Consider the following 22,562-nt stretch of genomic DNA (forward strand, 5'->3'; position numbering starts at 1 on the left):
TTCATTATAATTAATTCCAACTCTTTATACAAATATACGAGTGCAAAATATAGATCCTTTAAACGATATCAAAAAAACTATTTTTATCTGCAAACGTATACTAAGGGTTTTAGAGTTTTTAAACAAAAATGTTAAAATATACCTAGACAAAAAAAAATATAAGACAAACTTCATTTTTTTCAAAACAATCGAGTTATTTATTAATAAATACATATTTTGTACAGGGTATTATGCTACATAGTATCAAAATAATAAATGTGTGTTTCTGATATTCGTTCGTCCGCTTGCAAAAATATTGACAAAAACTTTAATAATGGAGACAGATACAGACTTTATAGTTTAATAAAAGTTGTTTAAACATACAATGGGGACTATTCTATTCTGATTAGACCAGATTTATGGGCATTGGAGGGCAAGTTTTGTTTTTTTTTTCGCAAATAATTTGATTTAAAAAGACAATAAATTCGAAAATGCACCAAAAAAATAAAAATTATTGTACTAAAGTAAAAAGGAACAATGTATAATATTTACGAATTAAAAAAGAGAATACGGAGTTATTTTTACATGGTCAATTATATGTGGTATTTGGAAGATTTTTGAAAGGGGTACCAGTTTGATTATATTTACATTAAATGGGCAGAAAAAAAGCATTCTTTTGTTGGTATGGAAGTTTTACAATAGAAATTTACCTATAATATATATTGATAGACTATTGTAAATCGTTTTAAATTAGAATTTTAACATAAACAAAGTAAATTTAAATCAAATATTTTTAATTTTTCATTAGCTATCTCTAAGATAGGGGTTTCGCACTATCATTAAGTTATAGTCATTGTTAGCCTTTTATTACGTTGGTGAACAACATATGTACCATGCAGTGTTGATGTTTGACCCGAAACCGTGGACCAAAGTTCTAATCATACAGCCAAATTCAGACTATCCACTGAAATTTACGTACGCCAAAATTGTCTGTTTTTAAGTCCCTGTTAATTAATATACTTTCTATTGCATAATTTTTATTGGTGGTATCATGTTGATAATGTATATTCCTATGTTATAAGGGGTTGAAAACGTTCATTAATTTAAGGAACAAGTGCAAGAAGAGATTATGTATGTCCCTTTCACCACATCTGCTCTTCTCCAAGAAAAGTTAAATGTATACGTAATTTTTCAAAGTTTGACTTGCTGCACTTACCCTGCCGAATATTTTTTTCTTGGCCCGGAATTCGAGCAGTGTATTATCCTCAAAATAAACACATTTATCATAATTATCTTTTAAAACATACCTTTAATAATTTAAAATTGCATACATATATATATAAAACAACATTAGTGTTAAAATACCGAAATAAAGTATATACATATCTAAAATTAGTTTATATTTAAAATACCCTATTCATGTTCAATAAAACTTCAATCCAAAGCTTTTGGTATCTTGTCCATCGATAATGGGCTATAAATTGTTTGTTTAATAACATTAGCCCTCATTAAGTCCAACGACAAGTAAATATCCCCTTCAAAAAAAATTCCCAAATGTTCTCAAAATCTCATTCTTCCTTTTTGAGAATATGGACACTTCAAGAAAAAATGAACATCATCCTTTTCTTTCTTGTATCGTTATTTTCATCCATTTATTTGTAAGCAACGAATATGTAATGAGCCTATGATTTACCCACCTTGTGTAATGCTAAATCAAAGGGTATGGAATGTTTTTTTAAATCACTTTGGGGGATTAACAAATTTTCGATAAGCCTTGCAAAATCATTCACTATAATCATAGTATGATAAGTTTGACGGCTTAAAAGAGGACATGCATACTTATTATAATATAGATTTATGTCTATAATTCACGTCCCAACCTCTATTATATCTCGTGAACTTTCTTCAAAAAAAAAAAAAAAAAATGGGTCGTAACACTTAACACTCTGTTACTGAACATCCTTTTTATAACACGTTTAGTAGACTAGAAAAGTAAACGTATTTTATTGCATGATTACCAGAATTGAACAATATTTACGTCATTAATTTTGTATTATTTCTGCATTCGTAAAAATAAATTAAAATGATAAAAAAAAAAAAACTTGTATAAATGTAAGACATTGAGATACAATACATTTTTATTAAATAATCCTAACAACATAAGTTTGGGGAACAAAAGATTAAAACTGTATTTTTTGATAAAAAGCTCAATATGATTCATTCATTACGGTGTACAAACCTTTTGTTTTGATAATGTTGCAAGTATTATACAATATTATCTATAAAATATTATTATTTTGTAACTACTATTCTAATCCTCAGTTATCACATTGAAAAAAAAGTAATTCAAGAAATTATAAGGAAAAAATAAGAGACGACTTTTCAGCAAAAAAGTTAATTAAATACACTAATTATCAATAAAAAATTGAATTATATATCATTAAATCCTAAACAAGGGGTTGTTAGGAAAAATATACAATTGTATATAATCTTACTGAATGTTTCAAGAGCTTACTGAAATTTAATTGCGATACAACCTAAATACAAAGAAATAACAATCGTTTTTACTAATCAAGGGTGTAAAATAACTATGTTCACTGGGAAAAGGTTAAAAAATTGTTTTTCTATCAATTAATTTTATAAAAATGATGTTTTATGGCCAGACTTTTTTTTAAATATATAAAATATGTGCCTTTCATTTTAATTAATTTGGATTACTCATAACCTAGTGACGTTTTTTTTGGAAAATATTTTTTTAGTAAAGTTTTTTTCTGGACTGTTTGTATTTAGTTTTTTGAGTTTTATATTTCAATTTTTTTTTAAATATAACCATTTTTTTTTCAAAAAGGACTTGAGTCACTTTTAATCTCTTTGTTAATGAACTGGTAAATTTAATGAAAATGCTGTATAAATAGATTTTATAGCTTCAAATTTTTATTATGCTCTTGAAACATTTATCAGAACGAATGTAAATTTTTACTGTTGCAAAAATGTATTTTCTTTGAATTATTTGCAAATTTTGCCATTTTAAATTAAAGTATGGTGAATTTGCTAAAATTGTTCACTTGTAAGTAGTTATTTTCTTTTGTGTATTTCCTTCTTTTTTTCAATTTAAGCTCTACACATTCCTACAAATGTAATATTTTTGTAATTATATGTATCACACTTAATCTCATCATAATTAATGAGACGATTTTTGGGACCAAAAATTCGTTAAAAATAAATTATTTTATAGAAGTTTTTATTGAAAATGAAATTATAATGTTTGAACTAAAAAAATTACAAATTATATATTATCAATGCCCCATTCTAATTTTGTTAAGATTAATTAACGTAAGTTTGAGTTTATGTCAACTGTTTACCACGAAATAAAATTAGCTTGACCCATTAGCGACTATCATACTATATATAGGATGCATTTTGTTTGTTAACATTATCTATAATATATACAAGGAATTTAGTTCCATTCTTGTACAGACATTGCTGTATGTTTTCTGGATAAGTTTGTAACTTATATGTTATTTGAAATGCCGGTATTGACCATGAAGTAGACAGTTTTCCACTAGAATTGTAACAGTGCTGAATAATATGCATTTTTTTTTTATTACTTACATATTCATTGCATATCTTATTTATAGCTCATTAGTAACACAGAATTAAGTTAAATTGAAAAACAATAATTATCATTAGTTGTTAGAGGGTTTTTTATTCCACCTACAGAGTGCAACAGGGATATTTTCTGCAATCAAGAAGTAAAAACAAAACCTTAATAACTTTTTATTAGAAGACTATATTAAAAAATGTTTTTTAAATTTTTTTATAAATCAATCTTGGCAAGAATTATTAAATATGGCCGTCTCTAGACTCTATCACAGCCTTCACACGAGGTCGGAACTTGGTGCAGATTGCCAAAATATCTATACAGCAGACATGTTGGCCCATTGCTTCTTGATGTTGGCCTTGAGCTCCTGCACATTTATGTGTGATTCCCAACCTTGCTTTCTAAGACGCTCCACACACTGAAGAGAGGGTAGTGAAAACAGAACTGGAAGAGTCTTGTCCCAGAAGTCAGCAAAGTACACCTTTCAGAATTTCAAGACCGTATGGCTGGAGCACAGTCGTGGGTTCACACATAGCTATTCTCAGGATAGTTTTCCTTCAATCAGAGCAAGATTTTCCACCTCAGGACCCTATAGTATGCCTCAGCCCCAACTTTATCGTTGGGCTTGAAGAAGTAGGGATCTATTTACTTCCGATTAGAGGCCACAACTCCCAAGCACATTGTTTAGGGCGGATTTTTTTGTCTTAAAGGTGCCCTGGACTTCCTCAGAGTGATACTGCTATAAATCTGTCGTTTCTGCAGTTCAGAATCTTCTTGTATGACATCATATTCTTGTCCGAAAAGATCTTCAAAATCGAAAGATGACTCTTCAAGTAATTAATGACTTTTTTCCATCATTTAAGCCTTAAGTTCTTCATCCTGTTGGTAAGAAGATATTTTGTAGTCCTAACAAAACTCTTAAGTCCAACGGTCATCATAAACTGCCCTCCTAATAGTGGTCTCGTCCAGGTTGAACTGTCAGGTAAGTGGGGAATTGATACTGTTGGATATTGCTAGATCTTGGCCTCCAGGGACTAGAGAAATGTTTCATCTTGATTCAAAATATTTCCTCAACTTCCTGCCTTCATTTTGATTCATTTCTCATTCTGCTTTGACAACCTAATGTCCCGAACTGCCATGGTCAAGTTGACAATACCGGAAACTTTTTGGATCAAAATCCGCGTCCAAAAGATCCAACCCCCTTTGCCTTTTGATTCCTTTTCATATCAAATTCTAAAAATATTAAACAGAAAAATATGATTTGTATCGTTTGCTGGATTTATAAAGACTTCAACAATCCAACAAGTCCAGGATATCACAACTGTGTACCAAATTTGAATGCTTCCCCTTGTAAAATACAGAATTCCATATGATCAGCAATACTATTAAAAGTTTCATGATAAATTTATATTTTTTATTATAAAACTTTTCAATTTAAATGCCCATGTATAAAGAAAATCCAATTTTTTTTTACCTCAATGTCATAATTTTATAACAAGGATAACACAATGACATATTTATTGTATACAAATAAACGTAAACCAAGTACTATAGGCCATCAGGTTTATGATGGTATTATATTATATTTATAAAATGAAAAAGGTCAGGGTGAATAGCTTGTTTAAGCTATAAAACAACAAGAGCTTAATAAGCCTTCAGGCTTAAAGGGAAGTAAATTATATTTATAAATCTGGATGAGGCTCATTTGAATCAGGTTTAGTCCTATTTTATCTCCTACACCCTTCCCAACATTCTCTATGATGCCTCCACAGAGTCCGTCCCTCAGTTCTGGAATATTTGAAAGATTGTCTTCATTTGATTGCAATCCACACAGTTCGCCCGAGCGTCATTCAAATATCTTCCAATAAATAAGTGACATCCGATTTTATCCAACTCTAATACTTCATAAGGGGGAATGACCCCCCCCCCTGGTAGACCAACGCTAAATATGTACATAATAGGGGGCGTAAAAAAAGAGTGAATGTATATTTTTATTTATTCTGAGCATTTTTAGTTTCTTGCATAATAATAATTATTATTATGATTATGAATTTTGTGCTTTGAATGCATTTACTTATTTATAGTCCTTTATATATTTACAATTGGGTTGAAAGAAAAAGAAAGATAAGAAGGGAAAGAGGTGGGGGGGGGGGTTCTTTGAAAGTGCTTTCTTTTAGTGTATAATGGGAAAATATAGCTTGATAATTTTTAAATATGGCAATAATACATATGGTTTGATATAGTGTTGGATTGTAACTAACTTAGTTATTTAGGCCCCCTTGATGGTCGACGTCAACAATGTTAACATCACATGAAAATGCTCTTTATTGCGTGTTTTTATCTTATCTTATTTTGTTGGAGCTGTATTTTTCGTCATTGTGGCTGTAACATAATTTTATGCCTTTTGTATGAGGGTTGTTAATTTTTTTTTTAAGCTTTATTACTGAACTGGGATTTTCTGAGCCTTAAATTATATTAAATTGCTTCATATCTTTTTAAAATACTTTTTATTGCTGAAACTTTTAAATCAAGGTTTGGAGAATATTAGTACACTTTGTGTATTTAAAATTCATTATAAGTAATTAATATTTATAGAAGTTTTTATCAAAAATGAAATGATAATGTTTGAAATATAATAAGCATAAATTATATTTTTGTAAAACACATTCATTTCAGAGTAGAATGTGATGCCCCGGAGAGCACATAAAATTCGACTGAATAAAAACAAAATCTTTCTTTTTATAAATAAGTTAAGAAACTAGCAATTTTAATGACGTTATTTAAATTGGTGTTGTTATTTTTATAGACTATTTTAAAGACTTCCTTTGGCTTAATAATTTATAAATGTAATTTTATAAAATGAAAATATATCCCAATTTTTGTTATTTAGCCGAATATCATTGAGTTTCTGTGGTTTTAGGAAGAAATGGTAATTTTTTCGACAAATCCGTAAAACATAACTTAAAAAATCTGTATGATACCTTAATCTCATGATGTATTTTTAATCATGTATATTTTTGATTCATGTTTACGAGTGTAAAATGGGTACAAAAACCTTATAAAATGTATCATATTTTAATAGCGTACCTTTGAGTCAATATCGACTGTGTATCATATGTATAAAAAAACTCTCTGAAAAATTAACTCTTAAGCCCAATTCATTAACTGAATAAAAAAAGATGTTCACTAAGGGAGGGGGATAAATTGAGATAATTAAATAAATGAGGATATATACAAATATATATCACAAATAGTTCAAATTATCTTTACCCAAGGGTTTTATTACTCTTACACCTTACCCCTACTCAGTAAGTAAGTAAATCAAACTTATATACATAGAAAATAGAAACCCTTTATTCAAATATAATATACCTAGTTGTACTTCCAGTTTAGTGAACCAATAGTTGCAGAATGATTTCTCCTTATTAAACATATATTTGATTTTACCTTCTCTATCATGTGTTCAAACAATCAGGTGACTTTTCAAATTTTACGGGCAACGTATATTTAGTATGCAAGATTTTTTTATGTCCGTACATTCGAAAAAACACACACCCTTATTGTTTAAAGCTATATCTATCACATGATGAGTTTGTTTGTGAGAGATATAATGGTCATAATTATTTTCTGTGTTCTGCATTATTTTACTATACGTTCTTTTATATGTATTTTTAGGGTTGTTTTGGTTTTTTTTTTTTATAACCATATACCTATGATTCGTCACCAGTTATGACCCGTTTGAGCAAATCAAAGTTATCATTTACGTATGTCTACAGCTCATGAGTGATGCTCAGGCGACGATTATTTTTTTAAGAATCAAGTAGTTTTGGAAGAAACATATTTGATAATCCTCTCATGCCTAAAAAATTCAAAAAAATCATGGCACTAGCTAACCAATATGTGAACATCCTCAGAAACTTCGCTAATAGTCATTTGAATATTTTCAAAAATAATTGTTTTCACTGTTTCAACGTCCTTGGGCGCCCAGAGCATGGCTCGTCATTGGCATCTTCCCAGCCATCTTTGAAAAGTTTGTACCACATATAAACATTTTTATTTTTACTCAAAACAGTTTTACTGTTTGCCACTCTCAACATTTCAAGTGTTTTGGAGCATTTAATTTCATTTTTTACGCATTTAAATTTTTTAATCTATGTTTTTCAATGCAAAAAATTGCCAACCACATAAAATATTTGAAAAGTAATTTTACTTTTTGAACACACCTTTTACATATAAAAATAAATACATCATTATTAGTTATTTACCAAGGGGTTTGAACTCTTCCACCTATACTCAGTAAATAAATAAATCATAGAAAATAGAAAAACTTAAATAAACCTAATATACAAATTTGGGCTTACTGTTTGAAAAACCAAGAATTACAACATAATGTCTACTTATGTAACAATAATGTCATTTTTTGTACTTTCCATATATATATGTATATTATCGGTTAACTACAAATTACAGTTTTTTGTTCTTTTCAACTAAAATAAATATATTATTTAAAGTATACATTAATATTTAAATAGTTCGAATTACAATTCTAATTTTGTGAGTTTCCATTTACTTTTAAAAGAAGTGCCATTATATTTGTGTTGTTGAGAAAGTGATATTTTTAATGCATTAGTTGGAAATATGATCATAATGAGAAAATATGCAAGGAGACAAAAGTTAAAAAGTAGAAGAAGACATGCATCATATCGATTTATTAGAGTGATATTCATAGTTCTTTGCTCTTAATTTCTCGTCATTTTTATAAAACCCAAGATCTATAATAATGGGGGAAATGATTTATTCAATTTAACAATTATGTATTTATAATGCATTCCTCTTCTCAATCCATTCAAACGTCAAGAAAACAAACGTTATACAATATTTATATACGAGCAAAAACAGAATAATATGATGAGTTTGAATGTATAAAATCTTATTATAGAAAAATAGATTTGATTTAAAATAATAATTTCTTTGTACAATGGAATCCCTATCTGAGTGCATTACATTTGATATTGTTTCAGTGATAAAAATATTTTTTTCTAGCAGATTGCCCTTTGTATGAATCCATAAAATGAAAGTTGCGTAAATCAAAGACATATCAAATGAATCATTTAAGAGCTGCTATTACTTTAGTCTACATATTTTTGCACTTAGATTGAAATGATGTGCTTCTGACTGCTTTTACATCAAAAAAATAAAAACAACTTTTATAAGCGTCCATTTACGTTGTTGTGACCTACATAAGGGAAAATTTTCTATACTATTAATAAGCCTTGATAGTTTTAAAAATATACAGAAATAAATATTTTCAAGAAAAAAATCTTATATAAAAGAGATGATATTAATTTGCTCTTTTTTTCTTGTGAAATTATATTATGTCTTTAATTATCGATAAACAGCTATTTTTATTATTATCATAAAAAAATTATTAGCCTTTCAGAGAATTAGTAAAAATTTTGTCATTGCATCTTTCTCCATTCATAAAAAGATACAGAGAGAGTTAACACATGGGCTGAAAAGTATGTGATTTTACAAATAGATGGCGCTATTTTATTTTAATTTATATCATTTTCAGTTAGTACATAGCTTAAAATAATACAGCGACCAAAATCTGTTTTGTTAAATTTTTGTGCTGAGTATGACGCTACTTTTGTTCATTCAAATACAGTAGATGAAAACAAAATCGTGTTTTAATTTAACAGTACTTATTTATGGGGAAAAATGGCTAAGCAATGACTTTGTTCTTTAAAGGGGAAAAAAACAAAAAAAAAACAGAACAATTTTAACGAAAAAGGTGTATTTTCATTGGTAAGCCATTTAATTTTCAACCAAATTGCTAAAAAGGTTTTTTCAATTTATAATAATGTATTACAAAATATATTGTATGTGGATTTTATCATAATTTAGATCGATGCCAAAAAATAACACATATTACCAAGATTTTCAAAAAAGCAACGGTTCTAAAATTCTTTTTTATGTTTGTTGAGGTAAAAGCAAGCAAGACAACACAATTTAATTCAAAAGGGGGGAAGTCACAATTTGGTTGACTAGTTTAATTATTATCAGTATCAAAAAACTACAATGATATTCATGAAAATTATATTTGCCATAAAACTTGGTAATAAACCACATTTACTGATTTCTTTTTTTTTTTATGGAGTGAGAAGAAAGAGACTACAAAGATTTGCACGTTAAAAAAATAAATTAATGATTTTTTTATATGCAATAAAAGTCTTACATGATATTTTTTTATATTTAAATCTTTCAAAGTGAATACTCTGTTTTATCACAAAATATCCTTTGTGCAGCCCATTTACGCACATAAAAAAACCCGAATTCTTCTTAATGTGCATTTTGTGGTACTTAAATCTATAGCAATTCATCAATACTGATGATGACCATTAAAATTTTTCAAAATTCTTAGCTCTTAAAACTGGAATGAACAACTCATTCTAAATGCAAACTTTTTTCCAAATATTTAAGGATAATTATTTAGTCCAATTCCATGCAATCCTTCAAATATTTATCTCTTTGACTATTGCTCTGGCTGTTGTAGGGAAAAAAATTTAATTTCGGAAATTGAAATATAAATAATATTGTGTTAATATTACACTTATCCTCAAGAGTATGGTGAATAAAATATAATTATTTCATTACTTTTATTATTTTGGCTATTATAAGAGTAGTAATGTTCTATCTTGCAATACTATTATTTGCTATTTTTATATATCTACTCTTGAACATCCATACACAAAATGTAACTCTAAAAATATGTCAGGTAGGAGCTTCATCCACAAAAAAAGCTACAAACAAATGAAGAAACTAACTAAAAATAAATATGTATTATAAAAAATAGTTCATTTGGAGAAGTATAATATCATAAATATCAATTCCCTGATTTGTTTAATCCTTTATGGAAATGCAAGTTTAAATTGTGTTCAGCTGTAAATACAATACAATTAATTGTAATGGGATTTGTTTGCCAATTTATTTTTGCAAATTCACTGTAAGTAAAAAATCAAATAGATTTTATTTCAACATATCAAAATCATATAAAATCATTCAAGTTTTGCCAAAGAGAAATGCTGTCATAATTTATTATTATACATTAAGTACGTATTTTGTAGAAATATGTCAAAATCATTGAAGATAAAGCAATGTCATTAGACTAATGAGACACTTAATTTCTAAAAATACAGATAATTTGTGGAAGAAAAATAAATTATTTACACATACTGGGCGGTCCATTAATATCTATAGACTTACTAATTCAATAATTAATTAAGGTTGTGTGATTGAAATTAATTCATATTTCTATATATGAAAGCATAAACAATTACTTTAAAAACAAACCTGACCTCTCTAGCTTACGTACAAGTCAAGAAAGTTGCACCTGAACGTGATTGACAATTTCTAATCGTGCACTACAAGCAGTTGAGTGTCCCAAAGACCAGGATCTTCACAAGTGAGCAAGTCCTAAATGTTGGGAAGGAATAAGGACTCTTTAAAAAAGGGCAAAATTGGACCTGTAGGAGTTAAAGAAAACAGCCCAGCCCAATCCGCTCAATTCAAAGAGGAGCATATCTCAGTGTTTTACACTGGACTGTCTAGAGAACTATCAAAAAGGTGGCTGGAAAGAGCTTTACAAAGGTAGCGAAGCCAACCCCCCTCAACTACCTACACCTTTTGTCGATGGGAGGGTTTTTAATTTTACTTCATCTGAACACCAAGGCCACTGTTTGCCAGAACTGAGACGCTATGACAGATTATTACCATCATTGCTACTAAGGGTGTGTACATTAATCATTAAGAGAGTTCCGACACAAATTTATTTGTAGTATTAATTTTGTTGAAACTCTATCGTTAATTAATAAATTATATCTTTTTGAAGTTGAAAATTCAAAGTGTTCAGATTTATCCAATCAGACCAATCGATACATCACTGTTGATATCTTTTCAGCATTTGAGACATAGAGGGTCTTTATTGAATAAAAAAAGATGGGGGCATATTCTCCCTCCTCCAACATCCCTATTTTCTTCACCTAATGGGCATGCCTTCAATGTATAATGGGGAATAAGTTTTAAAAAAATCAAAGTTCAGATATGAATGCCGTATTCAGAATTTCAATATTTGCACGGATACAGTTTTTAATATTGAAAGTTTTTTTATGATATGATAAAATATTTGAAAATTTAATATTGATTAGTGAAGGATACGATCAATAACTGTACCAATTTTGTTGAATTTTATCAATTATACGTCAAATAGTAGGAATAAAGAATGTTGGTGCATCTACTTTTAGTAAGGTGGTTGGGTCCACAGACTTGAATACAAATTAGTTAGTCTATAAATATAGCTCTTATGAGGCTTTGAGAGCTCAAACTCCAATTGACAGATTTTTTTATCATTTAATAAACATGAAACTTGTGAAACTTTTTTTTTTTTTTGATTTTAATATCAAATGGTAGAGGAATAAAAACAAATAATTCTTGTAAACAAATATATTTATCAGACCAATGATAATTGAGATGGACGCCAAAAGTATTTCTTTACGAGGGAAAGAATTAAAACGAAATCTTCCACATCATTTTTGTCTCCAAAAATATATTTTTTAGGGATTAAAAAGCGAATAGACAACTATAAGAGCCATAAAATGAGGATTGGACGCCACAAGGCCAAATAAACTCAAAATTGTTGTTAAGAAAACTTGGCAAACTTCTGACATTGGTCAATGTGGGTCTAAAACTCTGGACTATGGCATCTGGAGCACCATCTAGAAGAAGGATTGTGAATGAGAAAGCTCTAAAAGCTGATATGATGAAAGGAGTGACCTGTTATGTTGCAGGAATGTGTAAAGAAGACCAAGAAGGTCTTCCAGTCCAGGATTACGGGGTATTACATGTATAAAAAATGAATTCCACTTAATCTTTTTAACGTTGTGAGATGTGTTTTTTTTCCATTTTTTCCTATTATTCCATTGGAAATAATATGGTTAATTTATCAAAAAATATATATTTGTATTTTTAGTTAGACTAAAGTATAGGGGATGATTTTACATATAAGTGGTCCCCAACCAGGGCTCATTGGTGCATCGTAAAGGGTTCTGCATGAGATTAAATAAATAAGAAATGAAACATTGGCTTAAATATATTGTTTAAACTGTATAATGTCAAAAATGCTAAAGGGCTCCAGAGTGACGAAAAGTTTGAGAACAACTGCTATATTACTACTATTATGAAAAAACAGGTTTTTATACGCAAATTAAGAATTGATATACAACTTTATTTGGTGTTAATTGGATAATTCTTGGGAATTTTGAGAAACTTCATTTAACGATTCCAATAATTATTTTCCGATTACTCGACTCTTGCGTTTATCTCTAGTATTATAGTTATCCTGAATCAGTAAAACTAATAAGTTTCTACAAGTTGATCATAATCTAATGTACATACTAGTAGGATGCAAACTCAACCACTTTAATATTACATTTATTATTTTTTACCCAAAATTAGAAAACAGAGAAGGTAAAATAAAATTATTGAGGCAAAATTTTAATGGCTAAAAGCTCAAATACAACTTGACTTTGTGAACATGCAAAAAAAAATATGAAATCGACATAGATGAAGAAAACAAAATTTATTGAAAAAATTTACACACATATGCAAACTTTAAGAATCAAAAAACTGAAATATGAAACTTATTTCTGTCGATAATTTTTTAAGTATTATCGATTTCGTGGAATTATAAGAATGTAAATAACTAATAATCACAAGTCCACATCGATATTATCATTGTACTTTGATAATATCAGCCATTTTGCATTTTTATTTTGTTTTTAACATATAAAAAGTTAACGTCATTTTGCTTTCTCCGCAATTATCTACTATGGAATGAAAAAATAAATTTATGTGAAAATTCTGTAAAAACTTTTGAAGAATGTTTACGAGATACTAAACTTTAAAAAATAATCAAACATTAATAAGTTTGTAAAGATTTTTTTTTAACTAGTTTTTTCAATTTTTGAAATTTGCAGAGGACACCAAAAGACGTTTTATCTTCTCATCTGGCTAAACAAAAACTAACTATGACAATATGTATACCCTTATTTTACTTTTATCGACGTTATATAAAAATTATAAAGCTTTTTATGAATAGAAATTCACCTTTGTTGAACTTATGATAAATAAAATCATTTAAAATATTCTTAACTGCATATGACTTAACAAAGTTATCATATTTAGAATATTTAACAAACAAAACTATTTTAATTAAGTGATACGATTTATTTTTTTCTCTCTCTACTCCAAACTCAACAAGATGATTTTTTAAATAAGGTAGGAGGGATCATTTAAACATGTTTGCTTTGATGAATACTCTGCAACCCTTTCACGAATTGAATAAAAATTGACCCAGTACTATATGACTTCATACAACGTCTGATAAATGAATGACCCAATTGATTAGTATTATCCTCCTAAATACATATACAACACGCTATAGGGTTATTCCCAGCCAAATCAAACACTACGAAAAAGCACCATCTTCTATTTTTTCAAATTTGGCACAAGTTTGATTCCACTGAAATAATACAATTAAAAATGTATACTTAGTAAGATCAAATTTCTGAATAAATTTATATACTAACTCGAGTTTTTGCCATACACATGTTATGCTCAGTTTTTAGCATGTAGTAATTATGTGAATTCAAATGATCATTTAAAAACTAATTTTTCATGATTATAATATATTACGAATTAACATATACAAAATTGAGTGAAATTGAAAATGGACATATTCCATTTTTTTAGGTCAAAATAGTGAACTTGAAGACAAAGCCATTACCTCTTGACAAAATCTCGTTAACAGATGCTTTCAGGGCCTATAGGTTGTGGTGGCATTTGCCACAGATCTCGCTCCCCACATAGTCCCAGGGTTCACTTCTTGTGAATATGGTAGGCACATTCTCTTCTCCTAAAAGCTATAACCCACTCAGAAACTAAATAAAGCGTATCTTGAAGCCATTCAGTAATTTTTTTATATGCAGTGCAGATTTATTATACCTCCATATTGCCTCCCTTAGCCTTAATGATGACCTCCAACCTAAGCTTGAAGACAAAGTATGATCTCCTGACCAATTCCTTTCCCATATTATCCAAAACCTCATTGACAGATGGTTTTAGGGACTTAGTGTTGGATTTGGGTTTTCTGCAAGCCTTGCCCTTTACATATGGCAAGAAGGTAAAGTCGTATGAGCTCACGTCTGTATGGTAACCAAAAAAACTATTTTTTTTTTGGGAAAGGATTGGGCCACATTGGCAGTATGTGTTGTTCCTCAATCATCTTGGAGAACCACTTGGTGCTGGCCTTAACACATGTGATAAACATTGAACTCAATTATAGGATGTAGTATACCACTGTGAGTCTTTCTCCTATCGCCAACCAAATCAAAGGCATCTTGAGATCATTTGATGCAACAAATCCCAGACCCATAACTCAGGCTGTGTATTTTGTGGTGTAGATGATGTCAGTACCCTCAAGAATACGGTTTTAGTGTCACCACAGGTCTGCTAGACAATGTTCTTTTTTTATGATTCCTACACGGAGAAAAGCAACAACTTTAATGACGACTCACTTGCTTTATATTTGTAGAATAACAAAACAAACAACATCTTAGACTCTTAACTGGCATATCCTGTGTGAATTTTAAAATCAGTCCACGAAACCTCGAGATCCTAGCATTTTAAGGGATGGGGATATAGTTTTGTCACATCCGGTACGTATTTTGGCAACTTGTATAACCTATATTTATATGTACATCCAGTAATTGATTATTTTTTCAAATAAATACCATATAAATTATTATAATTTAAGATAGGGAGAGTAAGAAACATTTCCCTTTAATGATGGAAGAAAAATACATTTATTTAGGTATATATGTTTTTAATGAATTGTGTGAGGTGCATGATTAATCAGTTATTTACGCCTAACTTCGGCAATAACCTTATATAGGTATATGTTCCATATTTTATATTTTATTTGGTTTTTATTATTGCTTATATATGTATATTTGATACTCGTATTAAAAAATCGGGGAACCTTGTATAACCTCTTTACGCAAGAACAGCAATCCATATTGGTTTGTTGGTTGATTAGTAAGCAAGCAAAGGAAGGAACAAACAAAAGTTTATACCTTCCATAAATCATTAGAGAAATAATAGATTTATATACTTATATAAGTATATATACATAAAATTTTATAGAAAATCAAGCAAGCCATACCCTGGCTCACTTGCTATATAAATCATAGTCTTTCAAGAGAAACATAAAGGGTTTAACAAAGAAAGTATACTAGATCTTTAGAAATATATATAATTATACCTCTTATTTAGGGTTGTCCAGAAAAATGCAGACTCTCGAGCCTGTTGCCCTTAATTTCCTCTGTCAGAAGGTAACATAGGGTCTTCATGTATGAGAACAATCCCATGTCGCCCTTTACCACCCTCTACAGAAAAGTCATTGACGAGACCATCCATCGATTTAATGAGGTCCTCGTTGATCTTCTTCTCCAAAGCTGGACAGAAACACTAGATTATTTTTTAAATTGTATCCTCTACTTCCTGCTTTCCTTGAGAGGTATTTCCCATAATTCTTCATCTCGATTTTCTTCAAAACCAGGCCCCTGAGCACTTCAGAATGTACATAACCCTCCCCACCTCAACTTCACCATAAAGGACATCTGATATGCACTGAATTTTTTCTTTTTGCTCAATTATAACAATGAGATAACAAAAGGATTATAATAATTTATTTATGCGCAAAAAATGGCTGAAACAAAATACTAAAAAATTGCCACTTAACCTTCGTATATTAATGATAAATTTTATATTTATTAACAGTCCATATTTTGCAACCCAACGCGATATGTTGGACCTTTTTCTGAATTTTAAGATGTTTATTTATTTTTTCACATGCTTTAAGATGTGAAAAGCTCAGAAATAATTTGTCTGAACAATAACCTGCCAAGGTAAAATTTCATTTTCATGACAGGAGCATCGGCTCCAAATGCTGAAGTCATCTACATTCGACCATTTAAACCAAAGAGAGGAATGTATTTATCCTATCCAGATTTTTCGTTGCATCATTATCATATTTCATTTCCTCACTGAATAAGATCGTCTTTTGAATGTATAAATTTCTGGTACTTTATCTTGCTTCAAAAATCCCGCCTGATTTCTTGTGGAAACATTTGGAGGAGAATCTCCAATAAATCATGATATGTATGTTGTATTAATTTTATGCCTGGAGATGATCCTGCTTCAACGTGTAATTGATTTAGATACAATTAAATCAGCTCTGCTGTATTTTAAAGTGTCGCAAATAACAGTTGTTAATGTGTTATCAGATAGTCTCCAACGATCAGCAGTATTAGGTACTATTACGTATTGAGAAAATTGAATTTCGAATTGCTATTAGAAAAATTATTCTAAAATAAGAAATTGAGGTAAACGTATATTTTGTCAAAAATATTGATATATTTTCTTCGAAAAGATAATAAATGCTTAATTAAGATCAATTTAGTTATCATGCCGCTTTATTAACATTCTATTAATGAAAACCGATGAGGGAGCAAAATGAAACCAAATTCATATTAAAACTTGCGTTAATGAACATCCATTTCATAACGCAGTTAGTGAACTGAGTAAAACATGAACCCAAAAATGAAACATATTTCATATTATGATCAATTTTAGTAATTACATCATTAAAATTTTATATAATTTTTATAAATATTTCATCCATTTTCTAGTCGTAAATATCAATTAAAACAGTTAAAATACTAGTATAATTATTAGACATCGCAAAAAATGAATTATTATTATATAATACTAAATGAGTATTGATTTTAAGAAGATTTAATTTGCTATTTTGATAAAAATAGCAAATTAAATATATAAATTTTGAGAATCAAATTAGTAGCCATCCGTTTTTAATGAGGTTGTGTATATATTATAAATAATACAATATTATAATTTTTTAGCTACAGTTGTTTCAGTCCTCACACTAAAAAAAAAAATAGATTCCAAGAAATGAAAATTAAAAATAAACAAAAAACTTTAATTATAAAAGTGAAACCTCTTGTAAAAATCATCGAATATTCAAGTTAATACTCAAAAAAGCTATTATCCCCTTTATAAAGAACCCCATATTTAATGTGGCAAGAGCATACTAAAAAGTATTGATAGAATGTTGATCCAAAGGAATAATAATTATTTGTAGAAATCTTGGATCGTATAATATCTATGTTTACTAACGGAGGGTTAAAATAGTTTGAATTAGCTATTATACTAAATGAACAAAAAAAATCTACTCTGTATGTAGCAAGAACATAATAGGCAGAAATTTATTATGCACAAATGATTACGAAAGCATTTCGTGCATCGAGTATTGATTTTTCGGAATTTAGAAGAGGAGTACCGATATCCCTCCCCCATCAAACACCCTACTTCAGTGATGATGTTAGATGATGACCCTGAATCTCTTATGGTTCACTTAAGGATACAGGCTCATATGTACATCAAAATTCTGGACACAAAAGTTATTCCATAGATCTAACCCATGGTTACCGATTCTGCCTGGGTGTCCCAAAAGAATATAGCACCTGTACACGCCGCAAAGAAATCCCAGAGTGACTGAAGACCAAAATGTATTTATGGGCAAAGGATTTCTGTCCGCTGGAAAGCCCAGACCTCAACCCCCTAGACTTTTTCAACTAGGCACACGTGAAGTCCAAGGCCTCCAGGAGACTTCAGAAAAGAACCAGTATGAGCACTGAGTTCATCCGGAGTGTTTGCAGCAGCTTCTACCAACGTTTCAAAACTCGTCATCAATTCTGCGGGCGGATACATTGACTAAAAGATGTTTTTTGCGTTCCCTTTACTAATTTATAAACTTGTTTCCTAATTCATTTAGGACCCTGCCATAGACTTTAATACTTTGTGTGTTAAAATGGATAAATAATTACGGTTGGCTCGGTATACTTTGATGTTTTCCCTTCTAAAATAATGATAACATCTTTGTGAAACATTGTTTAGATTTTACAACTATTACAATATCAATATCATACATGATGGAAAGTGACACATTTTAAGTTATAAAAAATAATTATTTTTGACCTCTCAAGAAGACATTATGATACTATTATTATCTAAATTTGATGGATTTCCAAATAGTGGTCATATCATTGTCAACATCTCATTGTGAAATATACGTATGTATGCTTTTAGAAAAAAATTATACTCTAGCTAAACAATGATTGTGTTATTTCTCTACTTATATTTCAACGAGCAGAGGGATCAAGTATTGTAATAATTAATGTATATGTTTGAGTAACTTTGTCAGAAGATGAATTAAGAATATAAATTTTTATAATTCATTAATTATTTCTTTTTCTACATAAAAACAAGAAAGTTCCTAGAATTTGTATGTTCGCCATATAATTAATTCGATGTCCAACTATTTTTTGATAACAGAGTTAATGAGTATACTTTTTATGTTATGTACAAATGGCAATTTTGTACATATCGGTGCTTGTGCAAGAAAATTGTACATGTTTCAACCTAAAAATGTGATGGATAATATGAAATGAAGGAATTACAGTATTTGGGATGATAGAATTGTATATATATAAAAACGTAGACTCGAGAGGTAGAAATACTTAAATAATAAATAAACAAAAAACCCACTCTCATAACCGTCTTAATGGTCCTGAAAGCCACAATGAAATTGATGGTGAGACAATTTATCGATTCTATGGGGGTTTCCTCGCTCTTCTTCTCCAAACTGGACAGAAAACTCGATCCCCCTGATAATGGTGCCCTCCACTTCCTGTTTTCCTAGCAAGGTATTTTCTATCATTCTTCATCCTACCCACCTTCTGAAACCATGCTCCTGAAGGACTTCACAATCTTTATAATCCTTGCCACCTCAACTTTAGCATCTTCGAGAACTGAGATGCGCTGACTTTAAGCTTATTGGTCAATCACGTTGAGAAGATGATGAAATATATATTATTCTTTATTTCTGCAAAAAGAATGGCTGAACCAGTATGTCAAAAAAAAACCTTAAACCTTTCTATATTAGTGATCAAATTAAAATTAATTAACAGCCCAATCGTGTATGATCTGACTATTTTAATTCACTTTACTAATATATAAGTAGTCTGTGGCATGCTATAAAAATAAACTCCCAGAGTTATGTTACTCATAAATACTTAATAACTATTTAGAAATAATAGTATTAATTAATAGTTGGTAATTAGAACGACCAATGTTGTAATTAAATAATTCATATTTATGCTTACAAATTGCAACTTGGACAATTTGCTTATGTAGGCTGTAACTTCTACACAACATATAAAAACTACAGACTTGTAGAAGAAACAAAAATTATATTCAATATATATATTTTTAAATAATATAAATTAAAATGGCTGGGGATTTAAATAAACTAAATATAGATGAACAAACATACCTATATATGCATAGATAATTACTTTTACCACATAGAAATAACTAATGAGTTATGTGTTACCGATTTTCCCCAATAATAAATGCAATTCAAGACTTTTTTCTAATTTTTTACTTCGTTGAACAAGATAATCTTTGCGTCTTAATTGTGTTACTGTACTTCTCCTAATGCTGTAATAGGTTATTTCCCTTCCTTTCTCACCCCACTGTCATAATTTTACAATTACATATATAATTAGGGATGTAAATTGTAATTTTTTAAATTATTTTGAAGAAAAAAAACGACATTATATGGAAATTATTTAGAAGAAAGTATATGACTTTTTGTAGATGCCACATGAATGCATGTTTAAAAAAAAAAAAAAAGCTGTTATCATCATTATTTTATTATTAAAGAGATGACATACAATTTATATAATTATCGTTTGTGCAAAAAAAGCAGAAAGTCACACTGAGGAATTTTTCTGGTGTTATAAGTACAAATTGGAGTAGAATTGAGGATCGATATCGTAGTAATTTCGGTTTATGTCATTGTTGGATACAGAGTGGAGTTTATGTTCATTCCTTTTATCTGATAGATGATCGCAGCTAATTAAATGAAAAATGATGACAGATAAGCTGTTTTTCTTTCAAAAATTCTTCAATAGGGTTATTTTTTTATTTGTATACTAACAGATCACTTATTATTTACAACTATGAGGGTAATCCTGGTAATTTGTAGAATGTTTCAAAGGAGAACAATTTTCTGCCATGATGTCTAATTAAATTAGTTGCAAGCCATTTTGAACTAAAATGAATACACATGCCCACCCAATATCAAGCAAAGAGGTACATGAGGCTTTCAAAATGACCTTTTCACATAAAAATCCCAACTTTTGAAACTAAAATTGTCTTGTGCGTCTTTCTTTTACGATATAATGCACTGAGTTTTAGTTTCGGCATTGCTATTTCTTTGATAAAGTTGTTACACAGTCTACACTATTAAGAGCACAAGCATAAAAATAGTCCTCAACAGACAAACCGTTCTATATTTTATCAAGGATAGTATTTATAAGTACAAAATTTGATCTATCGTTATATAAAAAATAAAATAATTCAAAATTAACCTGGTAATCTTGACAATTATAATAATGTTTGGCAAGAGAGCAGCTTAGCTGTCGAGACGTTTAATCAAATAATCTATAAGAATCTGTGAAATGAAGGAAGTATCTCAAGGTATGTAGCAAGGACATATAGCCTGGAATAACTCCACTTTGATCGTCCATTCTACTACAAATCCCCTAAAGACGTACACATTTAACTTCCTAACAATTCCGCATCATTACACTCCGGCACTCATAAAGAAAAAACACTTAAACTTAATATTATCTCCTCCCACATTTAAAATAATCATAACAACCCTACAAAATAAAAATAAAAACAGCAAGTTGACAACAAAAATCAAAAATAGCAGCTTAAAAAGTGCTAAGGATTAACATGCTTAAAGATAAGATTCTTTTAGAACGCTACATTTCTTAACTTTTTCTTTCTTCCTCAGGGAGAGATTCTCAAGAAAACCAGGGGTAATGACATTCGTGCAAGACTTGTTCTACCCAGTGTCAACGATCCAAGTGTCCTTGTTCTTCAAGGAGTCAAGAAGGCTGCACGTGGAAACTATAGTTGTGTGGTTGGGAATGGGGTACCATCTCACGATCATGTCGTACAGAGTCAACCTGTCTTTTTGGATGTGAAATGTAAGTAACATAAATGTATAATCATAAGGTTAGAAATAAGTATTTAAGACTCTTGTCAGTTGATGCTAAATTTATATATGTGAAGATAATCAACGTAAGGGATCTATATTAAGTTTTAGATTTTGTAAACAATCTCATCCCATCACATTAACCTATGTCTGTTTTTTAGCTTTTTTTCCAATATTCTATAAGTTATTACACAAATCATTACAAAAACAAAATCAATATTACATACTACCAGTACTGAAGGCGGACGAATTACAAATATGTAATTAGTTTTTCTGTATCATATATAGTTTTGTGGAAAATACTTTTTCAATTTTATGAGTCTTTTTCTTCATTTAAAGTTTTAAAACTACTTTTGAGTAAAAAAGATTAACAATAATCCTGCAAGATATTTTATAATTTGTAAAATTTGATGTTAATTTCAATTATGCGTTTATATTTTGTATGAAATTCTTTTATCCTCTGAAAATACATTTGAAAGTTTGAAAAACATCGTGTTTTTTTTAGGTTTTAGATTGAAAAGGAATAACATCTAGTGTTTTCAATTGTTTTTAGTCCAAAAAAGTTCATCTCAAGTATTGGATATTGGAAATGTTATCTACAAAGGAGCTTTGGTTTCTAATATTTTTAGTTCATTTGCATTAATGGTTGGTTTTCAGTTTTTTAGAGGATTAAAAACAATAAGTTGTTTATATAATATAATGATATAACTTTTA

The 22,562-nt window shown here is 29.3% G+C and overlaps 1 protein-coding gene across 2 annotated transcripts in view; it reads left to right on the plus strand.

The window, feature by feature from the left end:
- Nucleotides 1–22,562, plus strand: part of LOC121132586 (neural cell adhesion molecule 2) — a 287,177-nt gene that overhangs the window by 195,477 nt on the left and 69,138 nt on the right. For both annotated transcript variants that reach the window (XM_040728015.2, XM_040728016.2), the window contains exon 7: nucleotides 21,645–21,840. In XM_040728015.2, the coding sequence (XP_040583949.2) occupies nucleotides 21,645–21,840 (196 nt within the window). The remainder of the gene's footprint in view (nucleotides 1–21,644; nucleotides 21,841–22,562) is intronic.

The sequence above is a fragment of the Lepeophtheirus salmonis genome, chromosome 2, assembly GCF_016086655.4.
Source record: "Lepeophtheirus salmonis chromosome 2, UVic_Lsal_1.4, whole genome shotgun sequence".
Taxonomy (NCBI): domain Eukaryota; kingdom Metazoa; phylum Arthropoda; class Copepoda; order Siphonostomatoida; family Caligidae; genus Lepeophtheirus; species Lepeophtheirus salmonis.